Consider the following 23,515-nt stretch of genomic DNA (forward strand, 5'->3'; position numbering starts at 1 on the left):
GAGGGAGTAAAGAAGACAGAGGCAGATTCTTCTCTTTGGCGCCCAAAAAAAGGACAAGAGGCAATGGGCATAAATTGAAATCCAGGAAATTTCCTTTAAACATAAGAAAAAACTTCTTTACCTTTACCATGAAGGTGATCAAACACTACAACATGTTGCTCCATCCTTGGAGATACTCAGAACCTGCCTGGACACCGTCCTGAGCAGGCTGCTCTAGTTGACCCTGCTTTGAGCAGGGTGTTGGCCTAGGGTGATCTTCAGAGGTCCCTTCCAACCTCATCTGTTCTGTGATTTTTATTTTTTAAATTCTTTTTAAATAACTAATATTTAAAAGGTTCTTGCCTCCTTTTTGATTTAGAAGTAAGGCTACTAAAATTTTTCTAAATAACTTTTTTTTTTAAGACAGTAAAAGAGGTTGCTTTTCATTCATGGTGAAACATAATGCAAAACCAGGAAGATTCTAGAAATCAAACAACTGCCCTCCTTGTAGCGTCAGTATTACCTGGAATGTAATTTGAAGACCTTATTTGTATTGGAGTATTTATTTGTTCTGCAGAGTTCTATTTATTAGATTTCCTACTATTTGTATTATTGTTGAAACAAGACCCCAGGTCTATTGAAAAAGAACCTTCTGAAACGAAACTCTTAGTGTTTTTTACAATTGAATCTTTACTTTTTCACTAATTATCTAGGACACTGCTACTTCACCAAAGCTCGTACATGTTTTATTCATGCTGCTGGCTTCTCTTAAAAATGTAATTAACCTTATTTGTATGCTGTTAACTAGAACCTTTAAAATATTTATTGATGGCTTGTTGTATCACCCCTGCTACCAAAACAGCTTCCATTATTCATTGACTTTTCAAGGTTTGATGCATTTACTGTACCTGTTGAGGAGTAAGACTTTAATAAAGGGAAGAATGGTGCCCAGTTTTCTTGGATCAAAAAACATATGCCTGACAAATGGGTGTACCTTCTAAAATAGATTTGGAATTACTTCAAATCTAAATTCAGAAGATGTCTCTGAGGGACCCAATCTTGCAGTTACTTGACGTGCACCAGTAGTAGCTTTACTCCCTCCTGCTTGGCTGCTGTCTGTGCAGCAAAGTCAGATGCACTGGGTCAGGCTCCATGCTCGGTTCGGGATGGCACTGCAAAATGTGCTTGAACCTCCCTTCTTCACTGGTGGTCCTTCCCTTGCCACGAGCCCTCCTGCTGACCTCCGCATGGCATGTAGCTGCAGAACTGGGGCCGAAGCCCAGTGCAAGTCCACCTGCAGGTGCTAATCCCCGAGCGCTCCTCACCCGCTGTGCCAGCCGCAGCAAAGATGCTCTAAAGCACATGTCCCGTCATGATACTGCTTTACTTTGAAAGTTTACTGAGGCGAAATAGCTGACTAGCTTCTAGGCCAGGTGATTACTCAGCCACTCCATGTTGCGCATGCCTCGTCTTTTTAATGTATTGTATAATGCATTCATTTTTTAATTTTTTTTTTTCTCTTCGCCTCCCCAAAATGTTGCTCTCTCTTGACACACCTCTGCTTGCTGTTTCTGTTACTGTGCTTGACCCCCCTCCCCGGCCCATTGCCATCATGTGCTCGCTGCCTGCTAATTAAGACTCAGCCAGCTGTCAGATCACTGAAGCGACCGCTCGAGGCAACCTTTGACCTGGTACTTGGACCTTTCGCCTTCTCGCTTTGCATGTAACCATCTTAGTCTGCATGAAAGCCTTCTGCACTTGGTCTAGTGTGTTAGTGCCTGGGGAGACTGCCCATCCCAGCCAGAAATGTTGCAGTGTCCGTTCAGACATGCCGATCCTGCACACCATCCATTAACCGTCTGAGCTCTGACGCCCAGAGCCCGGATGCATTTTGGAGACTGTAATCTTGGGGGGAGGCAGCGCTGGGTTTTGAGATGTTTTTGCAAACAACAGCAGCTTTGGAGTGGTGAGAATTGAACTCATTAGGTCTGCAGTGTGTTGGGTATGCTAGAGGACTGGGTGGCACGGGACAGATCCAGCAACTTTTCATGGTACACCCAACAGCACAGCCTTGCCTGGCAGTGGCATGCTGGTGCTGCCCTGTAAAATGATGTTCTTCTGCTTCAGGCACGGGATCCGCTCCCCAGGCTTCAGTCTGCAAGCTGTCTTCATATAAGCTGCATTTGATTATTTTCTGAGTCTCAAATAAGTTTTACCTGTCTTCATGACGCTCATAGTGAGGCAAAAGCCATCCTCCCAGCCTGCTGTCAGTCCTGGCTCCTTAGAAGACAGCTCTTTCCCGTTCACCACAAATACTGAGGGATCTGATACGTCCTACAAAAAACGGCTCCTGTTGGCCAGCTATGGAGAGGAAAGCGAGGAGTGGGCACAGAGGAGCCCTGAAGCCTTCAAGCCGGTGTTGCCCGCTCCCCATTCCCAGAGCTGATCTTGCTCCCCTTCTCCTCTGAAAACTTGTTTTGGGGTTTTTTGAGTAGTGAGGAGGATTCCCCGTTGGAGCTTTAGACAGCGGCAGTAGGAAATCCCGCTAGGGATCATATCCCGCCAGCAGCCGTGGAATCACGCTGTCAATGGCATGGCAGCCTCTGGCTCCCCGGTGCGGGCACGGACCTGCGCAGTGCCTTGCTGCCAGAGCCGGGAGCTGGAGGTGCGGTCTGGTGGAGGATGGGAAAGCCCTTTACTTCCCCAACCTTCCTGACCTCCCCTGCTTAACAAAACCCCATCAGATCAGTTACTTTCAGTAGCCTTCCTGCTCCGAAACATCTGAAGGTTTGCAGCTGCGTCGTTGGAATAGGTCACCTTCTCTGAACCCTTTGGGAAGGCTGTGCCAGAGACGGATTCACAGCGGTGATAAGAGTGCGTATAATCTTCAGAGGAGACTGCTCAGATGGCTTCTGCCGCTTGCTGGGGAATGGGCGCTGCCGCTGCCCTCCCTCGGATGGGTTTGTGTTTGTCGAGCCTTGGACTGAAGCAGGGAGCCAGATGCAGTTCCAGCCCCTCTTTGCTGAGTGCGAAGGGGTGAAAGTGTGATCTGCTCCCGAGAGATAGTGATCTGAGGGGAACTTTGAGGTGCAATTAAATTGTTTGTTGCAAAGATTTAATCCAGTTCTTGTCTGGCAAAAAATAACAAGAGAGGGTTGTTAATCAGCACGTGGGAGATTTTGACTTTGGCAGGCAGTGCATTTTTATCTGTCAGTCATGCTGAAAGATTGCTTTCCATGCCATGCAGAGCCGTGGCACAAGCCTCTTTGTTCAGATGCTTGTGTTCCAGCAGGAATGTGGCTTTCCCAGCCCAAAAAGGGGAGGCTGCCTGGCATTTTTGTAGTGGGAATTGTTCGTTGGGATCAGTGTGGGCTATTACATGGATACTGAGCTGAATTAACCCTTTCACTGGTGCAGATGGTCTGGTCATGTTGCATAGGTTGCATACCCATGTGTGCACACAAACGCAGAGGCAAAAGGGAGCATCAGAAAAAGGTAGTCAAAGGCTCTCTTCCAGAGAGGAATCACAAGCAGCAGGGTGAGGTAAACTCACCAAGTTAGTTCTTTGCTCCAAGAGTTAGTCTAGCTCCTGTCCTGCAGTGGGGAGCCACTTGCTACAGAGTTTGGTAAGGTCAAAATGTGATGATGGGTCTCCCGTTGCCTTTTGTAGGTGCTGCAGGACATGCTTGGGGGATTCCTTCAGAACCAGGGCAAGACAGACAACATGTTGTAACCCACGAGCTGTTACAATTCCTGCAGGTCCTGAGACCGATACAAAAATTCTGTCCCATTTCAAATGAGAACCACTTTTTTGCTCCCGTGCCCCTGCCAGATCCCTGTGCAGGAGCTATATTGGCCCAACTTCATCACATACAATTTTAGAGACCTCTCCCAGGCATTTTTATGTAGACCTTTCAGTGAGTATGCACCTGACCTGAGGCTTTTGCCTCAACATGAGGGCTGGAGAGGTGGTGATGCCAGATCCTGCTGTCCCTGGGCCCTCCTCCACCTTAATGTCTAAAATACTAGCAACAGGAGGAGCGCTTCTTCAGGGCACGCTCCTGTCCAGATGCTCCCCTGGCTGCCTGGGTGGGAGAGGTGACCCAGAAGGCTGTGTCAAACCAGAAGCAGACTGAGATGGGCTCCTGGCTGCTGTGCACACAGAGCCCACGTGGCAGAGCTGGCCTTCAGGTTGCACAGCAGCTACTGCAGCGTGCTTGTTTCTTAGGAGACTGGAAATGTTGCCTTTATTCAGGTTTCTCCACCCAGCTGCTGTTCAGGGAGCAGTAGTGGGACTGCTGTAGCTCCTTCCTCTCCCTGGCTCCCAAGGGGCTGTAGCAGGGTAGGAGGAAGGGTGGTGTTGGAGAGGCAATGGGGTAGACCACTGTGCCTTGAGATGCCCGTGGCCTGTTGGTGTTTTGTATACTCCCTGTGACTGCAACACTGGGCTGAGGAATTGTCCTGCAAAGAGCCAGGACATCACGGTGAGGTCTCAAAGCTTTCAGCTGTTCTGCTTTTGGCACTGCCATTATGGGATAAATGGGCTTTTTGGTGTGGTGACAGCCTTTGGCCAAGAAGCAAGGAGTGAAAAGTCCATTATGTGCCTGGCACAGTTGCTTTGTTATAATTAGGACATTTTTTTCTGAGGCAGATTTTGGAAGCATCTGAAAAAGAATGTTTTGCAGTCATGCACAGTAAGGAGCATGAATTTAAGCAGCAAGTTCTTCAGTCACTGTAAATCTGTAAAACACCTCTGATGTAAGTGGAGCTATTCCAGTCTCTACAAGCTTGCTGCTCTGTCCCATGCCTGGAGGAACACTCATGTAGCCATCATTAAGTATGCAAGATGTAGGTATGTAACGTGGCTATCAATGAGGGCTTCCCTAGAAATGGAAACTCTTAGATCTTTACCTAAAAGACCTCATCCTAAAATATGGATCTTAAGCAAAAGATTTTGGTGTCTGTGTCTGAGAATGTTGTCCCGTGTTTGACTGCTGTCTTTTGGTACTAGACAGCACAAATCTGGAAAGATTAGTCCTAATGCTGGCGCTGGATGCCTGCTAGCATTAGCAGATGATGTGTGCATGTCTGAGGGCAGTTTTGCAAATGCGATTTCTTCTTCTAATTTTCTTTTTTTTAATATTAAAACCACCCAAAAGCCACCACGTGAATAGAGATAGGATAGAATGATGTTTTGCCTGGATGTATCTTGCTTAACATTTCTCAGATGAGCAGTCTCCTATAGCAATTTAAATTTAAAGTGAAACCTGTTCCTAGATGGTGACAAACTGTTGCAAGCTTTCGCTTATATTCTGTTGTGTGTCGATCTTCATAACCCTTTAAAATATCTTTACTTACTCTTTTCTTCCGAGTACTGTGTGTTTGTAGCCTTAACCCTTCGTTAGCTAAACCTCCTCCATTACCTACCCTTCACTGTCACCTATTAAAAAAAAAATAGGAATGATAACCCTATTTTTCAGCCATTGCTTTGCTACGTGATACAGACTTACACAACTAGGCAGAAATGACCTGATTCTGCATGACTTCCATGTGCGTAAATCTCATTGACGTCAATGGGAGCGTTACGTGCAAAAGAACTGCAGGGCATAATTAAAAAGGACCCTTTTCTATCACAATGTGGAGAAAAAAATGTGGTTTCTGCTTGGGTACAATGAGAAGCTGTAAATCATTAGAAACATTCCTGTCTCCTAAGAACCTGACATACTACTTTGCTGTTGAGACATGCTTGGGTGAATGATGAGTAACTCACTGAGAAAAGTTCCTGAGTTGGGTTAATGCTTTTTACCAAGTCTGATCATGAAACAGGTTTGATGGGCTGGAAGAAGCCCGGTGGTGTGATAGAGCGAAAAGAAAGGATTTGCCTGATAGCAAGGCCCACCCAAATCTTGTTCGAACACCAGATTTGTCAATGGCTTTTTCCACTGTTAATAAAGAGCAAGCAGCATTTAACTGTTGGAGGCCACCTTCTAGAAGTCGGGGGCAAGTCCGAATCTGCCAGTGGTGACCTGTGCCACTGGTGCGAGTGGTGAAGAATCAGGTCTGTTATTGACCGTGTTGCTCAGCCTCTCTACTAACAAGTGGAAATGCGTTTTACTGTGAATATAACGTTATGTGAGTAATTGGCAACAGCTGCTGCTTTGCCACCTGGGCACATGGGTCAGTTGCACACAGGTGTGCAAGCTTCCACACGTGCACACACACATGTAGGCAGGCGTTGGAACAGGCAGAGGCAAGCGTCCCTTTTTTTCCATGGCATTTGTTATGCTTATCTTCTTGTTTTTAAATAGTCATCCACTATATTTCTCTTACCTGGTATTTTTTTTTTAAATGCTTGTTGCCTGCATAGGATCCTGTCCAGGTGATCACCTCTCCCCTTCCTCCTCCTCGTGCTTTTTTTTTTTCCTGTGTGCCCAAGTCAGTCCTGCTGAAAAGCTCCCTTAGCACCCGTCCTGCTTCTCGACTCTGCCCCATTTACTAACTGCCTACCTAGTGAAGTTGTGGTTTCACCTACTACTTCTACTGTGATTTAGCTGCTCTTCTCTTTCCTGTCTCGCTAAGTCGATACCATTGCAGGTGATTTGCAGCCAAGACCCCCTATTATTTACTGCATGCTTGATCTACATCTGGGCCCCTTTTTTCACTCCACCTGTCTTTAATGACTGCCTTATCCACAGGCCCTGCCGCCTGGTGCACTTCAACCTTTACCAAAGAGGCCAGCACTTGAAAAAAACAATGGTGCCACCACAGTCTTTAACCCAAGCGTTTTCCACTACCAACAGGCTCTAGCCAACATGCAGTTGCAACAGCCTACGTTCATCCCTACAGGTAAGTGTCCCCTTGTTTTCCCCAGCATCACAGTTGTCTATTTTATGACCTAAGCGTTGAGTTAATGAGCAGATTTGTAGTCCTTAGCAAAAGAGTGTCGGTGTGCAGTTTTGTGTTAAAAATGGATGAAATGTTTGTTGTTTGACTTTTTTTTTTTTTTTTTTTTTGCCTTCACCTGCTACAATTCAGAGCTTTTCACTTGCAAAGATCCCTTCTTAGCCTTTTTTGTTTGGTTTGGGTTTTTTTTTTTTAAGTGGTCAAACTAAAAAATATCTGCATGTTTCTTGAATTCATACTTTCTGTTTCTCCTCCTTATGGTTCAGCTGGTTAATCCCAAATTAATTCTTTGACTCTTGCGTAGCACTCTTACGGACTCATGTTAAAATGTCTTGTGGACCTCTATGCCTGCTCACTTGAAGCTGCAGGTATCTTTCTGAGCTTCTATCTCAGTGACCTATGTATTCCAGCAGCCATGATATTTATAGAGGGAATGTTCATCTTTAGTAAACACAAATTAGATAATCCTCTTTAAAGGAACATATTTCCCTCTTGCTTGTCTTTTGACCAGTACGATAGCCTAAGCTTTTTAAAAGCAATTTAACTCCCAGCTTTTATTGTACCTGTAAGGTCTCAGAGTAAAATTGAAAGATGCAGTTCAGTAATTCATATAGGACTGGAAATATTGATGTGGCAGATGTGACTGCTGACTAGCCAATTAACCTCTATTCACTGCAGCCAAATAAAAAACAAAACCTGCTTAGAGTAGTAAGTATTATAAGTGGCTCAATTAGGAATATTCTAGAGTTGATAGCTGATTTTTTTAGTATCATTATTATCATTGCAGAGCATCGTAAGAAAATGAATGCTCAATGTTTTTAATGTTTAATGCTGTATTCACTTGCCAGATAATATTTACAAAATATACAAAGTATTTCTCTGTGCTGGCCCCTCAAGGTGAACACAGTGGACCTGTACCTTGGCCTTGCCATTCGTTGGGGTCAGGGGAAAAGTCTTAGAGACAGTCCTATACTGAGACCAAACTGTGTCCCAGGTGGGAGCGTGGGTCTAGAGACCTGAGACCTAAATCCTGTGCTCGTGTGGCCTTTCTGTCACAAGAGCACTTGGAGACACTCGAAGCTCAGCAGTTGCCAAGATGTTCTTCCAGGAAAGTGGAGCCTTGTACAGAGAGACAGAAGGAGGGACTTGAGTAGGCAGCAGCCTCCCCTGGGGCTCTTGGAGGGGCTGGGTGGGCTGAGATGACCTTCCCGCAGCTCTGAGGTGCCAAGCGACAGCCTTCTTCAGGAAACACCGACACCTTTTGAGAACGCCAAGTCCCCAAGCTGGCTACGCGCTCCTCTTCCTCGAGGTCGCGGTTGCCAGAGTTGACATAAGGACACGCATTGCTGATGCGAGCGCCATAAATTGGCTTTTACCCAGCACTCGCACTGTGCTGTTGGGCCCTGTCTTGTGGCAATGTAATTATGCGCAGGGCTGATGCGTAACAGGTCTGTTCGCTGGCACCTGCTCTCGTCTGAGGACATTAATGCTGGGCAGAGCAGCAAATTTCCAGTCAGAGGACGGATCTCTGATGAATTTACGTTACGCATCCCCGTTTCCCCCTGTGCATCAGACTGCAGACCTGGTCTCAGCCTTTGCAGCGCTCTGGAAGGCGAAGCAGCTCACACCGTGGGGAGGGGAAGCGAGCTGTGGCTTTTCTTAGTTTCTCCTGTTCAGTTATTGAGATATCAGCATCATGGGTTGCCCGCGGCGGGGAAAGTCAGGGTGTCTGCTGCGAATGGCATCATCACTACAATTGTTTCCAGTCCAGGAAAAAACCTGCCTCTTTCAGCTTGAACTAGAGACTTTGAATCCCAGTCCCTGCTTGCGGGAGTAAATTTCTTTTGGAAAGTCAGTTTTAACATGAGTGTGATGTTCCTCTAAGGGGAATTTGTTTTCTGCTGACATGATCAGAAAGATATCAGCATACCTGATATGAAAAAAAAACCTCAAACAAGCCTGATTTCTAGGGTAGTTGTATCATTTAATACTTGGGTGGGAGAAGAAATATATTCTCTACTACCCAAGAACTGAAGAATTAATTTGGTTTGCTATGATCTCTTAAAACTGAGTTTAAACTATTTATGTACCAAAGTGCAGAATCTGTTTGCATGTGCTTAAATACTGAATGCTGCAAAGAGAATACCTGCTTTTTAGTTAAAGTTATTTCTAACACTGAAGCTTCACTAATGAAATATCCCTTTTGTTCATCTTTCCACGCTTCAATGCATGGTGTGCAGGGTCAGTTCTGTGCATGACACCCACTGCAAGCGTTGGTAGGTTTTTCTACACAAACTTCTCAACTTTTCCTAATCTGAAAGAGACAGCAAGTTAGTATGCATCAGTGAGAACCTGGGTGGCTGAGTGGTGTGACTGTCTATCTGCTGTCTTCTTTGAGGCTTAAATGGTTGTATCTCTATTAATTTCTGTGCAGTACAGTGTTTCGTGTGACTAATAAGAGAATGCAAGGTGGTGTGTTCCCACCCTTATTTAGTTCCGCTACAGAGAAAGAATTTGTCACTTAAATGTCTTTACAACCCATTTAAATAATCCAACAAAAGGAAATAGCAATGGGAGGATTCTTCTGGGTTTTATATTTTTTGTATCAGGCACCAGGTGAATTAGAGTTTGGATTTTTGGTTTTCCGTCTGAGGATGTTTTAGGAGACTGGTTTAACAAAAGCACTGAGGAGGGACACATCTGGGGTCAGCCCTTCTGCCAGAGCAGGGTGCTGCTTGTACAGTGAGAGAAGCAGGACTTACACTGTAGACTGGCTGAAGATGCATCTCTTTAGTGGAGTATCAGCTGTGCAGGTACAAGGAGCCGTAGGGAGATACTGCTGCTGGTGTGCCTGGGATGCTGTGGGCAGCAGGGCAGAGTACCTGCTCGCTGCCACTGCAGGGATCCAGTATGTTCAGGCTCAGGGTCTGGGTCTTGCTGGGGACCTGTGCAGGTCGTTGAGGACAACAGGGTGGGTGAAAGCCGAGCTGTCATCCTGCAGCCAAGGTTATACAAGACTACCAGCATCCAGGTGTGTGCTTGCTTCAGCCAGAGGGAGCAGGAGCCCCCGGGAGGGTGCAAGGCTTTCGGGGAGCAGGGCTGAAAGCTTTGGCAGGAATGGCTAAGCACTCTGCTCTCAAACCAACCCATCCCTATAGCCTGCTTCCCCGCCGCATGTTTGCGGGGACGGCTGGGCCTTCCCGTGGGCTCCCCAGCCCTGCAAACCCACCCTGTGTCTGGGGGATGCCCGTGTGTGCCCCGGAGCACCTCCTCCAGAACCGTGCTCTGCGGGTCGCACAACTTCAGGAGGCTGCCGAGCTCCCTGCCGCCGTGTTGTCCCTTTGGATGCTCTTTCTGCAGATTGTAGCTGTTCAGCTGTTTGTGTATTTTGCCCCCTCCCCTCTCCATCCCCCCCACCCTACAAGAGGGGAGTATTGCCAAATCTCGTAGAATTAGGGTTGAAAAGAAGCATGCTGAATTTGTACGGAGAGAGCTCAGGCTGCCAGCCGCTCGTTTGCCATGCCTCCAGCTCTGTCCCGTGCCAAAACGTCGTGCCCGCTAGAGAGAGGCAAGAAAACCCGGTGAAAGGGCTGCGGCAGCCGCTGCACAGTGCATCATGTACCTCTGGGTGCTGGCGGGGACGGGGTGGGGAGGGGAGGGGACAGGCTTTCCCAGGCGGGCGGGAGGGTGCGCTTGCCAGAATGTCCCCACCCAAAGGAACGTGCACTGGCTGTGTCTAACTCCCCACGGGTGCGAGCTGACGTGGGCTTTCGCTAGCACACCCGCCCGCTCCCCCCTTTGGAAATCTGGCCCTCAGAGTCTAATACATCATTGTTCTGCTTATAAATGTACTAAGTGTTGAGAATGTTTTGGTTTTTTCCTTAATTATAATTGTAATTGGCTTTTCCCCTTCTCTCTTGTTTATTTTTTTTCCCAACGCTGTCTTGCTTTGCACTGTGATTGCATGCTGCGCCCCGATGTGTCCTTCATGACGATGTCACATGGCTTGTTGCTGTGATTCCTGCCACGCCCCCAAATCCACCACATGTTGCCATGGTTACATTAAAAAAAAACACCAAAAAAAAACAAAAAAAAATATATACGCTCCACCCTCCCGTATGTCGCTTCCATGGTTCCCTTCTGAAAGTGCCCATGATGCACGGTGCTACGCCCACCACTGTGTCTGCAGCAACAACTCCTGCCACCAGCGTCCCCTTCGCTGCAACAGCTACCGCCAATCAGGTTTGGCCCTTTCAATGGCTTTCTTTCACGTGTTCAGATCTCGAGGACCGGGCGAGGGCCGGATCCTGCGCGGGGCCGAGCGCTGTGCTGACCGGCTCGGCTCGGCGCAGGCTCGGGCGCGCAGAGGCAGCGTGTGCGTGCGTGTGTGTCTGGGGATTGGTGCGGGGGCACCGGCCGGTCCTGCCACCTGCGGGATGGGCGGCGAGCCCGGCCGGGGCGTAGGGATGGGCGATTGGCAGGGGTGCAGGCGCTTCTCCAAAAGCAAACCCCCCACCCCCACCCTGGGTCCTGAAAAAAGGCGCTGTGAAACTCCCGGCCATACTGTCGCGCAAGACCTGCAGCACTTCTGCTTTCAGTCTCAAGTAGAAATACCACCCTGAGCATCCTTCTCCGTGGTATTTTGGCATGTCCTCTCCTGGCTGGAAAGTGGAAGTGGAGACACAAAGCGGTCTCCCCCCACCGCAAGACTGGACTCTCAAAACTACCAAAAAACCCCCAAAACAACCGAAAATCAAAAAATCGGGGGCGAGGCTATGAAGTGTGAAGCTTATTTACACCAGTAGCATGTCACCCATCCCTACAGAAATGACTCTGGATGTGCAGTACGTGCCGTGGTAGCACTGCCATAAGTGTACAGGATTTCATGCATGTCTGCCGAGCCATAACTCTCTCCAGAACTTTCCTCTGAAAATACTGAGTTGTGATGGCTGCTTCCGCACCAGTCCTGAACTGTATACGCACAACCTGTCCTAGTGATGCTTCCTGATAATTCGGTGTGCCACAACTTTTCCCAGTTAGACCAGAGACATTTCAACCCTCCCCCCCTTTTTTTTATCTCCCTCCCCCCAGTACTAATTTTAGCATTTTTATTTGTCATGCTCTCAGGTTTAGAGCTATTGCAAAGAAAACGAGGTGTCACTTTGATCTGTAGGAGGCTGTTAGCCATGCCGAATGTCAGTAATATCTCAGGGGGCATCCTCTAGTCTTTTGCTAGTACAAGGTCATGAGGCTTTCAGAAGTTCTGCCTGCTGAAGTCCTAGGCAGTGTTTTACTGCTCGCAGTAGGGACCGCTAGTCTTTTTCTGTGCTTTGTTGTTATTTTCAGGTAGAGCAGGTCTTATTCATACTGGTATTGGTCATGAAAAGAAGGCAGAAATTCCTGTGCAGCGTTGCTCTGTGGCTGTATGACTCCCGTTTCAGCCAGGTAGTTCCAGGGCATTTCTGTCTTAGGTGTAGTCTGTGGAGTTAAAATCCCAGTACGATCACCACGTACTCCATGAGGCATCAGTAGTGATGCAGCTGCGTTGTACTTAATGTATGGCAAAATAAAGACACTTTGGGAATGGATCCTGTTTTATAAGACACTGATGTACTTACTAACTTGATACTGAAGACAGAATGAGCAGCCCGATCTCAAGACAATGTTTTAATGTGCTGTGTTCTTTGTTTTTTTTGCTGTAGATATCCCAGTTATCAGTAGATGAACTGAGTAGCAGCATGTTTGTTTCACAGATGTAGAAGTTCCCGATAGAACAGTAAGTTCCTTTCCGGTATTTCTTTACGGTGGATTGCTTGGTACAAGGGCATTGCATCCCCCAAGAGGGGGGCTGGCTCGGGCAGAGGGACCGAGCTGGCAGGACCCCAGTGGCTTCAAACTCTGCCAACTCAACAGAAATTCAGCAGCTGCAGCACAGATACGGACCAGCCCGATGGTTTATAACAAGCACTGTTTCCTTTTGTCTAAAATACCTGTTTTACGGTGTTGGCAGCCTCCCTTCTTGCATCCCCCTGAGCCTGACGGCTGTGTTTACAGGTTACTCCTGCTTGCACGGCTCCCAGCTGCCTGCAGACGCCTCAGGGATTTGCGCTATTGATGGCAAAGACCTCTCTGGTAATGAGTCAGCTGAAAAGGTGTAACTTCTCTTTTGCTGTTAGTGGCATCTTTCCGTTCCTGGGGTATGCAGGATTGGGTTGTCATCAGCTGCTGTGCATCCGCAAGGCTGGCTCGGTCTGAGCAGAGATCTGCTGTGCAGCTGCAGTGGGGCCCTGGCTCATGGTGGGTTTCTTCAGAGGCCCTTGTGTGTATTTAAGACGAGGACGAATGCTTCAAACAACATACCCTTCACCCTACCTGCAGATCCCACGCTTCTCTAGGCTGCTAGGTTTCTCTGCGTGGGAATGATGGAGGAGTTTGTCCTTTTCTTTGACTTACAGAGTATTATTTCACAGCCATAGCAGCAGTGTCATTTTTCCGTTGCTTTTCTTTGTGAGTGTTAGCTGATGTTCATGAGAGGAAATCCCTTGAGGGTTTCAGTTGATCACTGTATTTTTTTATCCCAAGAAAGTAAAGAGCAGTTCAGCCAATTTTACAAGAGGTCGCCAGATTTTCCCAATGCAGGCCATTTAGCATAGGCAGATATGCAACCCGTTTCTTCCTTAGGTCGCATATTACAGGCAAGTAATACGTAATGCTGGAAGTAATGCAGGTAATGCTGGGGATGAATTTGGTAAGCAGTTCTCTAATAATATCTTTAGTAGAAGTTACTCATGTTGGTGGTGGCCCTTATCTCTGCTGACCTAAATAAGCTCCTATATCTATAAATGCCCCACTAACTGTGGCCGTGGACCCCTGTTAGTCTAGGGGTGTACGCTGATCTATCCCCACTAGTGAAAATGTCCTGCGTTACGTGGCGTACTGCTCTCCCAAACAACAGACAGACACGTGACACCTCACATGTTAACCCATTTCCATAACACACGCTAAACAGCCTCTTCCACCTGATAAGGAGATCATTTGCATTGGAAGAGCTTCATTCTTGAGCTCCTTGAGATTGTTTTCAGCATTTCTTTCAGAAAACTTCCTTTTTCTGGATTCTTTTCACTTTTATGTGTGTGTGTGCTTGAACGCACACTGTCAATAGTGATTTCAGACTAGGCGAGGAACTTCCATGGAATGTATTTCGTAAGTAAATCGGCAGCGCAGCACGGTCTGTCCAAAAAAGTATCAGCCGTGCTTTTAAGGACCATGAAAAAACCTTTGCTTGAAAGAAGTAGGGTCAGCATTCTGAATGCGATGGGATTTCCTGGGGATTAGGCTACTGGGCACAGTGAGGGTTCAGGTCAGGCATGGAGCAGCTTCTTCACGAGGGCAGCGTGAGCACGTGCGTGAGCCACCACTCTGCCAGAAGCCCTTGTGCTCTTTACACCTCACAGCTATGGGACGTAAACCGCCTTCAGAGGCTTGGTAGAGAAGGGCTGTGTCCCCTGATGTCCCCAGTGCCCACCGACACACCAGCGACCGTGTCCATGCAGCAGCGTGTGTGTGTTGATCCCATTCCTGGGTTGTTAGCCCCCGTGTCTGTTCGTAAACTGAAGGCGAGCAAATCTCGTGAGGATGCGTTGTTTCATGCCACCACCCGCGCATATGGAATTGTGCATGTGCTCAAGTGTTTTGCCACATAAGGGCCTTGGTTGGCACTCTGCAGTGCTGAGGGGCAATTCCCAAAGCTGCCCCGAGTGGGAGTCGGGTAATTGAAACACTTGCTGCTCTGACAGATGTTTTTCTTTTCCTCCGTGGTTGACGGGGTCCTGGTAGCCAGGCTGACTAGCCTAGCTCTGCAGGAGACAAGTGTTGGGTTTTCAGGGCAGGAGTTTCATGAGTACTTCACAAGGGAGGCAGTTTGCTCCCAGAACAGGGTACCCTGAGCGCAGGGTTTCTGTGTCTGCATTACGTCTCTGGGCCCAGTTTGCCTTTGGCTCGCAGCTCCTTGGGATCAGATTTTATTGTGGCTGGCTGTGGCTCCCTCCAAAGGAACCAGGAGCTAACAGGGGTCAGGGATTACTTTGGCCCTCTCCTTAGTCACTCCCTACCTGCCATCCTGTCCAAAAATAAGACTGTTATTCGCCCGCCTCCCTCTTTCACCAGCTGTCTTGTCGGCGTGTGTGAAGCGCACTGGAAATGGAAAGTGCAGATTAAAGAGGATGCCAAATCCGTTACTAGCAATTTCACCCTACACCAGAAAATTAAGGGGACAAAATGTTTGCTCTCTGCAACATACTAATGGCAACCTCTCGGGCAGCGCCGTGAGGATGTAAATGTATGTTATTAGAATGACTTTTATTAAAATAGAGGTTTATCTGTCTCTTAACTTCTCACTCTTCCTTTGTTGTTGTTTTTCTCTTTCCCCTGCAGCAGACCATGTTGAAATTCTGAACAGTAAAATTATGGAGCACCAGGACTTCTTGGTGGGAAGCTGCGCATGGCCTTTCTGTATATATCCCCTCTTCCCTCTATCGTTCTCTACCACCTCTACAGTAAGCCTGTTGCAGCCTACATGTTAACCAAAAACTGATCAATGGGAATGTCAAAAAAAAAAAAAAAAAAAAAAAAGAAAAAAAGAAAAAAAAAAGCACTATAGAAACAATTAACAAACAGCGCTCTGTTATATGAGATATACAAGTAGAGAATTATAATAGACTTTTATAACACATTACTTTAACACACTTAATCATTTTATGACTACCAATCCTGATAAGTGCATCTGCACAGCGGACTGTTGGTTTACTGTATACTATCGATGGATAAATGTTTGTCTTGTTTTTAAAGTGTTATCTTACTGTTTTGTTTACATCATAGTCTATTGATTTGTTTTAAAGTGTACATCATTATCAAGTATACTCAATACCATTTTTTCATTATTGTTATGTCTTAAGTTTTCATATAATGTAGGTTTTAATGGGTTTTTGTTTGTTTTTTACTAAAAATGTTATTGTGGGAAACAGGAATTATGTGCTTGAAAATCACGACACAGGAATGTTCTGCCCTTTGCTGGATTTTGCTGTTAATGTCAGCTAAAGTTGCTTGTGTTAAGTGCTCCATTTGTCATTTAGAATTTGCCTTCACATAGAGTCTCCAAATTTTTAGTACAAGTGATACGAAAGGACTGCTGTCATTTTAGTCCAGTTCAGGGTATTTCCTTCAATACAATGAACTGATTCTGGAAACTTTTGGAAAAAAACCCCACAAAAGCCCAGGCTCAGTAAGGGGACAGGAGTGATTTGCTCAGACCGTGGTAAGCATCAAGGGATTTCTGCAGTTCTGTTGTCCATTGAAGTGCATTCTCAGCTGCAAACGGCGCACAATCTCTCTTGCTGTTCTCATGGTGCAGTCAAAACAACAACAACAAAAATATAGGTGGTGAAATGAGACAGTTTCAGTTGGGCACAGACTCATTGCGTTGGAGAGGAGTGAATGGCAGCCGTTAGCTGGAGTGGGCCCATAGCCGTGACTTAGCCCGAGCTGGGTAACACCGTGCCCAGGGGCTTGGCTCCACTAAGTGTGCTGAAACATTTCGGCCTGAAATCTTACGTGGCTCTTCATGAAGTTTTGTCAGCTTGCACCGATTATTTAATCACCTGTTTCCATAAGTGGGTGATTTTTTTTCCCCCGTGATCTCTGGCCCTTTAAAGCAAACACAGCAGTAACAAAGCAGGAAAAAGCTCAGCATAAGCTTTCTACCGTAGGTAAACACTCATCTTAATGGAGCTCCTGTGGGTCAGTGGATATATTTTGGCACCTTCTACTTGATCAAGAGCAATGTTTGCTGCACAACAAGGGCTAGTTCTCAATACCTCCTTTTCATACGCACGAATGAAACTATTTCCAGCCCGTGCAGCCTGGACAGCCCAGCCTGTCGTTGTGCTGCGTTGCTGAACAGTGTGGCTGCAGAATGCGTTTTGGTTGAGGATACATCCAAATTCGTCCACATCATAGCTCTACAGTATCATTGGCATTACGGAAGAGATGGATTTGCTGCTGTAAGTCCATTCCATACAAGGAGAAAGCGAAAGAGAATCATTACTGAAACCAAGCGAGAGGCCAGCTCCCAGTGTGTGGAGCGCCGGCCACCCTGAGCTCACTGTGGTCCTGTAGGGTGCCAAAGTCTGACAACCAGGTTTTCTTTTCTTTTCCAAGTTCCTTAGCCTTGGTTAGACATGTCCTTTGCTCCCTCTCCTCCCATGTGAGTGCAGATAGTTCGCTAGACGTGTATCTCCACAGCCCGCAGGCAATGGAGGGGCATCTAGGGCACAGCCAGCGCGTCCCAGAGCAGGCTCTGACCGTCTGCCCGTGGAGACTGATTCAGAGCACGAACCTTTGACGAGCCCAGCTCAGAAAGGCCTTGAGCCGGAAGGAATCTCTCCATTCACTTCAGCAGGCTTTGAACCAAACCCTGAGAGAAGGGAGGAAACATCCCCCTCCGAGACCCTCCTTTATGAACCCCGTGTTCTGACAGTCGCTCGTGTCCGTAGATGTTCCCCAGCTGTCAGCGTTCACAAGCAGCAGCGTTCCCTGAAATCAGTGACTCTCATTTATATTGGCGACCGCATACCTGTCCTTTTCACCACTGAGTTTCTGTTTCCCAAAACCATAACATTGTTAGTGGAAAAAGTGGATTTGAGTACTTCCTGTTTGAAATTATTTGTGTATCAAAAATGGGTTTTGCACAACCTGTGCCAGTGCCTCAACAAAGAACAGAGCTGATCTTCTTAAGCCAGAAAGGATGCATTCAAGCTTGTATGGCTTTATGAGTTCGAGGAGGTTGGAATTTTTTCAGTGCTAAATGGATTTTTGTATATCTTGACACTTTGATGTAACCTCCTATTTTATTTATCGACTTAAACATCTGGCATAGATGTGCATAGAATGTAAACCTAGAACACAGCTGTTTTCATGTCACATTTAAAGCACTGAAAAAAAAAAAGCGTTTAAGGATTATTTTTTATTAAAGAGGTTCAATGAGGGATGTTCAGGGTAGTTATATTAGGTGCCACAACAGTTTTTATATTGCTGGCAAATTTAGAGTTAATTTGTAAATGAGTTTAAGGAAAGAAAAGCTTGAAGCACTAAACTTCACCAAATTCAAAACAATCTCGGCAAAAATGCCATTTTGAGGTAGCACTATTTAAACTAGTTGTGCAATGACTTGCTCTAATTTTCTTTGTTCAAGAAAGAAAAGAAAAAAAAAAAGTCGCCAGACTATAAATTTCCTAAATAGACTATTACAAAGTCACCGAGCTAGTTAGTGACTCTAAATAAATGTCATAAAAGCATGAATATCATCCTTTATTTGACAAGAGATGTATGTAAGTTTGTTTAAATCGATATAATTTTAGTGACATTTTTATAAGCTTCCCACTTTCCATGAACCTATATTTTTTATTTATCCAAAGTTATTTCTCTTTGTCCATTTCTCTCAGCCTTATGCAAACAATATGCAAGAAATGCTGAAACTTGGATAAAACGGGTCATGCAGAGGGAAAATGAAAGCTGAGATTGATCATTTTCACGAAAAAAGGTTGTTAGTAGTTTCAATAAGAAGTACTACTACTAAACTGTAACATAAGCAGACAATAAAAGAGGGATTTAAAATAAAATGGATTCATAAAACTATTAAGATTATTTTTGTTAAATACAGTGTTTTTAGTAAATTGGAACATGATTTCACAATCAGCCGTGTTTTTTTAGTTGGAAATTTCTAGCTGATGATTCTTGACTGTGTATTTTTGCATCGCGATGTTCTAGAAATCGTTACCTCCCTGGCCAGCCCGCGCCGGCCCCCTTCCCGAACACCCCGCAGCGCCGCTCCTCTCTGCCACCCGTCCCTGCCGCCTGGCCCCGCGCTCGCTCGGAGTGTTCCCGAACGGTGGCACCGCCGGGCTGGCCGCGCCGGCACTCTGGGTTCCGGCGGTGTGGTCCTCCCCGGGCGTCCCGCCGGAGCTGGTCCGGCAATGGCGATGGAGATGGGTGCGTGTCTGGTGGGTGCAGCTGGCCCGGGGAGGAGACGCGTGTGCCTGGCGAGAGGTCTTCTCCTCCCCGCCGCGGGCTGGTGCGGCAGAGCAGCCCTGGGACACGCGGGTACGCAGTGATGGAGAAACTGGAGTCCTCGTTCTGTTTATCCCTTGTACATTTCACAGACGTGAAAATTGAAAAAGGTGAAATTTATGAGGAAAACCTAATTTCCCATTCCTGTTGAATGGATTTAGTTTGATACTGACCTGATTTTACCATGTGCCTGTTGAAGGCCTTAGAGTATATACTGTATGTTAAAGACTGTAATAACTTTAAAAAGAAAAAAATAGTTGATAGCCTAATCCAAATGTAAATAGAGCTACCATACATTCTTACTAGGCTACAACGCATTCATTCATGTCATGTATTTTCATTTCTCTACCATTAGTTTTTAAGGTTTTCATTATTGCTTTTTTTGATATCTTTAGTAACTAATGAATTTAATTTTGAAGGAGAGTTAGAGAAAGTTTAAAATTTTTAATACATGTATTCAGCCCATTTAGTTATATTCTAAACCAACACTGAAGCATGGTAAGGTATAGAATACAGTCCATAACTAGTTTGTATAGTTTACAGTTTAAGAACAAAATTAACTTTGTATGTAACTCCTACAATGATAGATTCATTGTTAACTAATTATATTAAGTTGTTGTTGCTATGGCAACAAAACTACAACATGGCTACCTTTGTATACATTATTTGTGAAATTTTCACATGTAAATTAAAAGTGATGTGTAACAGTATGAGCTTGTTAAAGGTACAGTTCGATACTGTCAGATAAAGATATGATTGAATATTTTTAAAATCCCAAAGTCCCATGTGAACGCTGAATTTGTGTCTTTAACGTCACTTTTTCAGTCAAGAAGTTTACAACACATGGATTTAGAGTCAGGTTTTATAGCTTGTAGAAATTGTTGTGTGGCAAGGGTTATTCCACAGTATTTTCACTTCGAAAATGCAACAGCCTGTATTCACGACGTAGTGACCGGTCTTGCTTTCATTTCAGGTTCATTCACACGGTGGGAATTCAGAATCAATCCGTTTCAGTACTGTAGCTCTGCCTGCAATTTTCTTTTCTCCAGAAATGGAGCACTCACGCAATTACGTTACGATCAGGGCTAAACAATTAAGCATATAACTATTTTAATACTAATTTATATTAGCAAAAACTGTACATAAGAAAAAAAAATATTGTGGAATGACCCCGTAACAGTGTTGAAGATACAAATATGCTGCAGTTAAACTGATTCAGTTAGTGTACGAATGTGTGAGACACACCTTTTTTGCACTTATGTACATAGTCCACGAAAGAAATCCTTGGAACTTATTTTGAATATAAAAAGTCTGTAATAATACAGGAAAAGTTTGTAAAAGAGATAGGTATTACTAAGGCTTTGAAAAGGAGGAGTTTTTTGCTATAAAACTTATCTGAAAGCATGATGTTGCTTTGCTGTTGTAAAAGCTTTGTAGTTTGCCATAGCTTATTATACAGCAGACTGATAACAGGTCAGCTCCAACCTGCAGCACAGAGAAATGGGAAACAGTGCTTAATTAACTAGTGAGGTCACTAGCAAAGATTGGAATTGCTTTTTTTTTAATTGGCCTACATTTTCAAACACACCCTAGGTCATGTTTCCGATAGGTTGTGTTCTCAGTGAATCCTATTAGGCCTGAGAGCTCCGGGGCGGTGCGCACACCTTTTTCCTCGCACCTAATCCTATTTCTAGCTGCAAGTGTTCATCTGGCAGAGGTGGCTGTCATCGCTGCGAGTGTTTTAAATCCCAGAAGGAACTTGAAATGTCGCAACTTCCTGATTTTTATGGTGATTTTTGTTTCACCCTGTTGGGGTGAGGAAGCGAAACGGAAGGGGCTGATGAGCAGTGGGTGGACGTGGTGGTTTGGGATTGCGTGGCTGGTGTCCCCTGCCGTACGACAGCCGTGGCGTTGACAGGAGAGAGCTGCGTGGCCACGCTGGCCGGTGCTGCCCGCTCCGATGGCACGGCTGGCTGCGTGCTGGGGCAGGGAGGTGGTGGCTGATCGTGGCGGCGGGGCCGGCGTGGTCCTTCTGGCTGGGGTGACAAGCCCCGCTGAGGTGCCACCAGAGGAGAGCGTGGCTGTGGTCCCCCCGCCTGCTGAGCAGCCTCTTGGTTCCTTTTGCTGTGCTGGTGGCACTGCCAAGGCTCTGCGGTACTGGGGGATTCTGGAGAAGCTGAAGGGCCTGTGTTGACCCATTTATTTTTTCATTGGAGTAAGGTTGTTTGGGTTTTTTCGGTGGGGTTTTTTTTGTGGGTTTTTTTTTTTTTTTTTTGTAAAACCCAAGGCCCAGATTTGCTTCAGAAAGGCGGCTGGTCTTGCTGCGAGGCTGGTCCTGGCTCAAGCGATGGGTCAAGCACCGCAGAGCAGAACCGGTGAGTGGCGGCACCCGATGCTGCCATCTCCCAGTCCGGCCCGTTCCAGGGTTGGGGGCTGCGGTGTCGCTGCCATCGCAAGACCGTGCTGGCCTCGCGGAGGTTTCCGACTCCTGCGATGGCAGCGAGTGCCCGGCCAGCCTGTGCAGCTCCGCGGGGTGTGTTTAGGGGTGCTTTGCTGCATCGGAGCCGCAGCGTCGTGCAGTCTGAGTCTTGAAAACGGAGGGGGAAAATCAGATGTTGCTTCTCTTCACGGGTGTTACAATAACTTTGATTTTAGTAGGAAATAATCAGCTAATTCAAGCCACTGTGCTGCTAAGGCTTTCCTTTGCCGTAATCAATTTTTGTAATCGAGCTCTTTCTCATTTCTAGGATTAAGAGAGTAAAATATTTTGCACTATGTGAAATGAATCATAGCCGGTCAAACTTCTTTTCATTGGAGTGTGAGCATGACCATGACAACACTGCTAAGATCTTTGCTAGTGATCTTTACTGACATCCTCAAAAATAACTCTATATGCCTCTCAAATGAGATATTTAAACATGCAAAAATAACACAACTATTAAATAAGATGAAGTTATTTTTTCCAAACACACAACAGAGAGAATTACCTGACACCGAATTACAAGGTTCCAGTTCTTTATTACTGTACACAGATGCTATTTGATAGTGGTGGAAGCCAAATGATTTTGTTGCCATGGCTTTTGTATCCTAGCAGATGAGGGGATGATAAGACCATTCTTAGATTGGATTATGGGATTTTTTTTTTCTTTCCGATTAGCTTTGGTTTAATTATGTCTTTGTTTTAAATCATGAAAACGAACCGAGACTCCCCACACTCTTTATTGTATCAGCTGACAACAGATCACTATTTTTTTTTATAAACAGAGAGTTGTATTTTAGGCAATCACTAAAATCAAAGAGAGAATGTTCTCCTAAATTGTAAATTTTTAATTTAAATATATAAAAACATTTATACTGTACTGTGTAAAGTAGATCTTTGAAGTACATTCTTCTTTTCGTAGGCATTTCTGGTAAAACAAAGTAAGGGAAACATTAGACATCAATTTAATGGTATAGTTTAGAAAATATATATACAAACGACTACAGTTAGCCCTGTGGAATTGTAAGAAATTAAAATATCATCGGATCCAGACAGGCGTAGGCTAATGCAATATTTCAGTTCCATAACACGATAGTTCATTCCCTCAACTGCTACCAACAGGGTGTACGCTTTGAATTTATTTTTCTTTTTGCCACGTTATATTGCTGTAGTGCTTGTACGTGCTTTAGAAATGTGCATAATGCTACTCATTTTAGTATGTTACTTCTATATTGTTATTGTTTATTTTTTGATCTTTTAATAAAGTGTATAAAATTCTTGGTTATGTTTTTTTATGGATCCATATCTACACATTAATAGGAGTTTACTTTAAAAACTTTTCAAGCTCCAGTTTATTAGTCCCAAACTTTAAAGGTTCTGATGTAAAAATTATAACTAAGGAATTTGATTCAATGTTGTATCTAAAGTGTAGAACACCAGAATAAATTTCTTTCCAGAAAATAGCTTCAGTATTTTGAATTCTGTAGCCAGTGCCTCCTTTTTACTGGATGCATTCGGCCTATCATATTAAAGTTACTAACACAAGAAAGACATTTGTATTTTAGAAAAATAAAAAGTAAAACTTTGCAGATGCTGCCTTTTGGTTTCTCTTGTGCCTTAGCCCTTCTGAGACACACGTGACATGGTATGCTCCGTTTGTATTTGTCCATGCTTCCTTTCCGACCCTATCTGTGATGTGATTAGGGAGGAGATCAGAGCTGTTCATTTGGAGATAACCATGAAGAATAAATCGAGTATCATTCAAAAGGCCTGCAGCTTTTGTAGCACAGTGATGTGTGTATTAATTTTTCTCTTTCAGCACTTGTGTCAGATACCGTTTCGAACATCCCGGTGCAGTAATACAACAGTAAGCTCCCTTTGGCCGCGGCCCGGATTCCCCGGCTCTCCTCCAAGTGCCCGGCTTGCCCCGGGCTGCGCTGCTGGGCTCCTGCCTCTGCCCGGCGCAGCCTGGGGATGCCTCTCGCCGCGGCTGAGCTCAGTGTAGACTTCCGCGAGAGAACATCGCTTCTT

At 45.5% G+C, this 23,515-nt stretch overlaps 1 protein-coding gene across 15 annotated transcripts in view; it reads left to right on the forward strand.

Annotated features, from left to right (window-relative positions):
- Positions 1-22,764, forward strand: part of MBNL3 (muscleblind like splicing regulator 3) — a 95,507-nt gene extending 72,743 nt beyond the window's left edge. For 12 of the 15 annotated variants that reach the window (XM_075435874.1, XM_075435862.1, XM_075435861.1 and 9 more), the window contains 5 exons: positions 6,675-6,825; positions 9,123-9,158; positions 11,030-11,124; positions 12,585-12,658; positions 15,316-22,764. In XM_075435874.1, the coding sequence (XP_075291989.1) occupies positions 6,675-6,825; positions 9,123-9,158; positions 11,030-11,124; positions 12,585-12,641 (339 nt within the window). In that variant the 3' untranslated portion in view covers positions 12,642-12,658; positions 15,316-22,764. The remainder of the gene's footprint in view (positions 1-6,674; positions 6,826-9,122; positions 9,159-11,029; positions 11,125-12,584; positions 12,659-15,315) is intronic. The other 3 variants (XM_075435870.1, XM_075435869.1, XR_012765540.1) reach the window with 3 other exon arrangements.
- The last annotated feature ends 751 nt before the right edge of the window (positions 22,765-23,515 follow it).

Source organism: Opisthocomus hoazin, chromosome 14 (assembly GCF_030867145.1).
Source record: "Opisthocomus hoazin isolate bOpiHoa1 chromosome 14, bOpiHoa1.hap1, whole genome shotgun sequence".
NCBI classification, from domain to species: Eukaryota; Metazoa; Chordata; class Aves; order Opisthocomiformes; family Opisthocomidae; genus Opisthocomus; species Opisthocomus hoazin.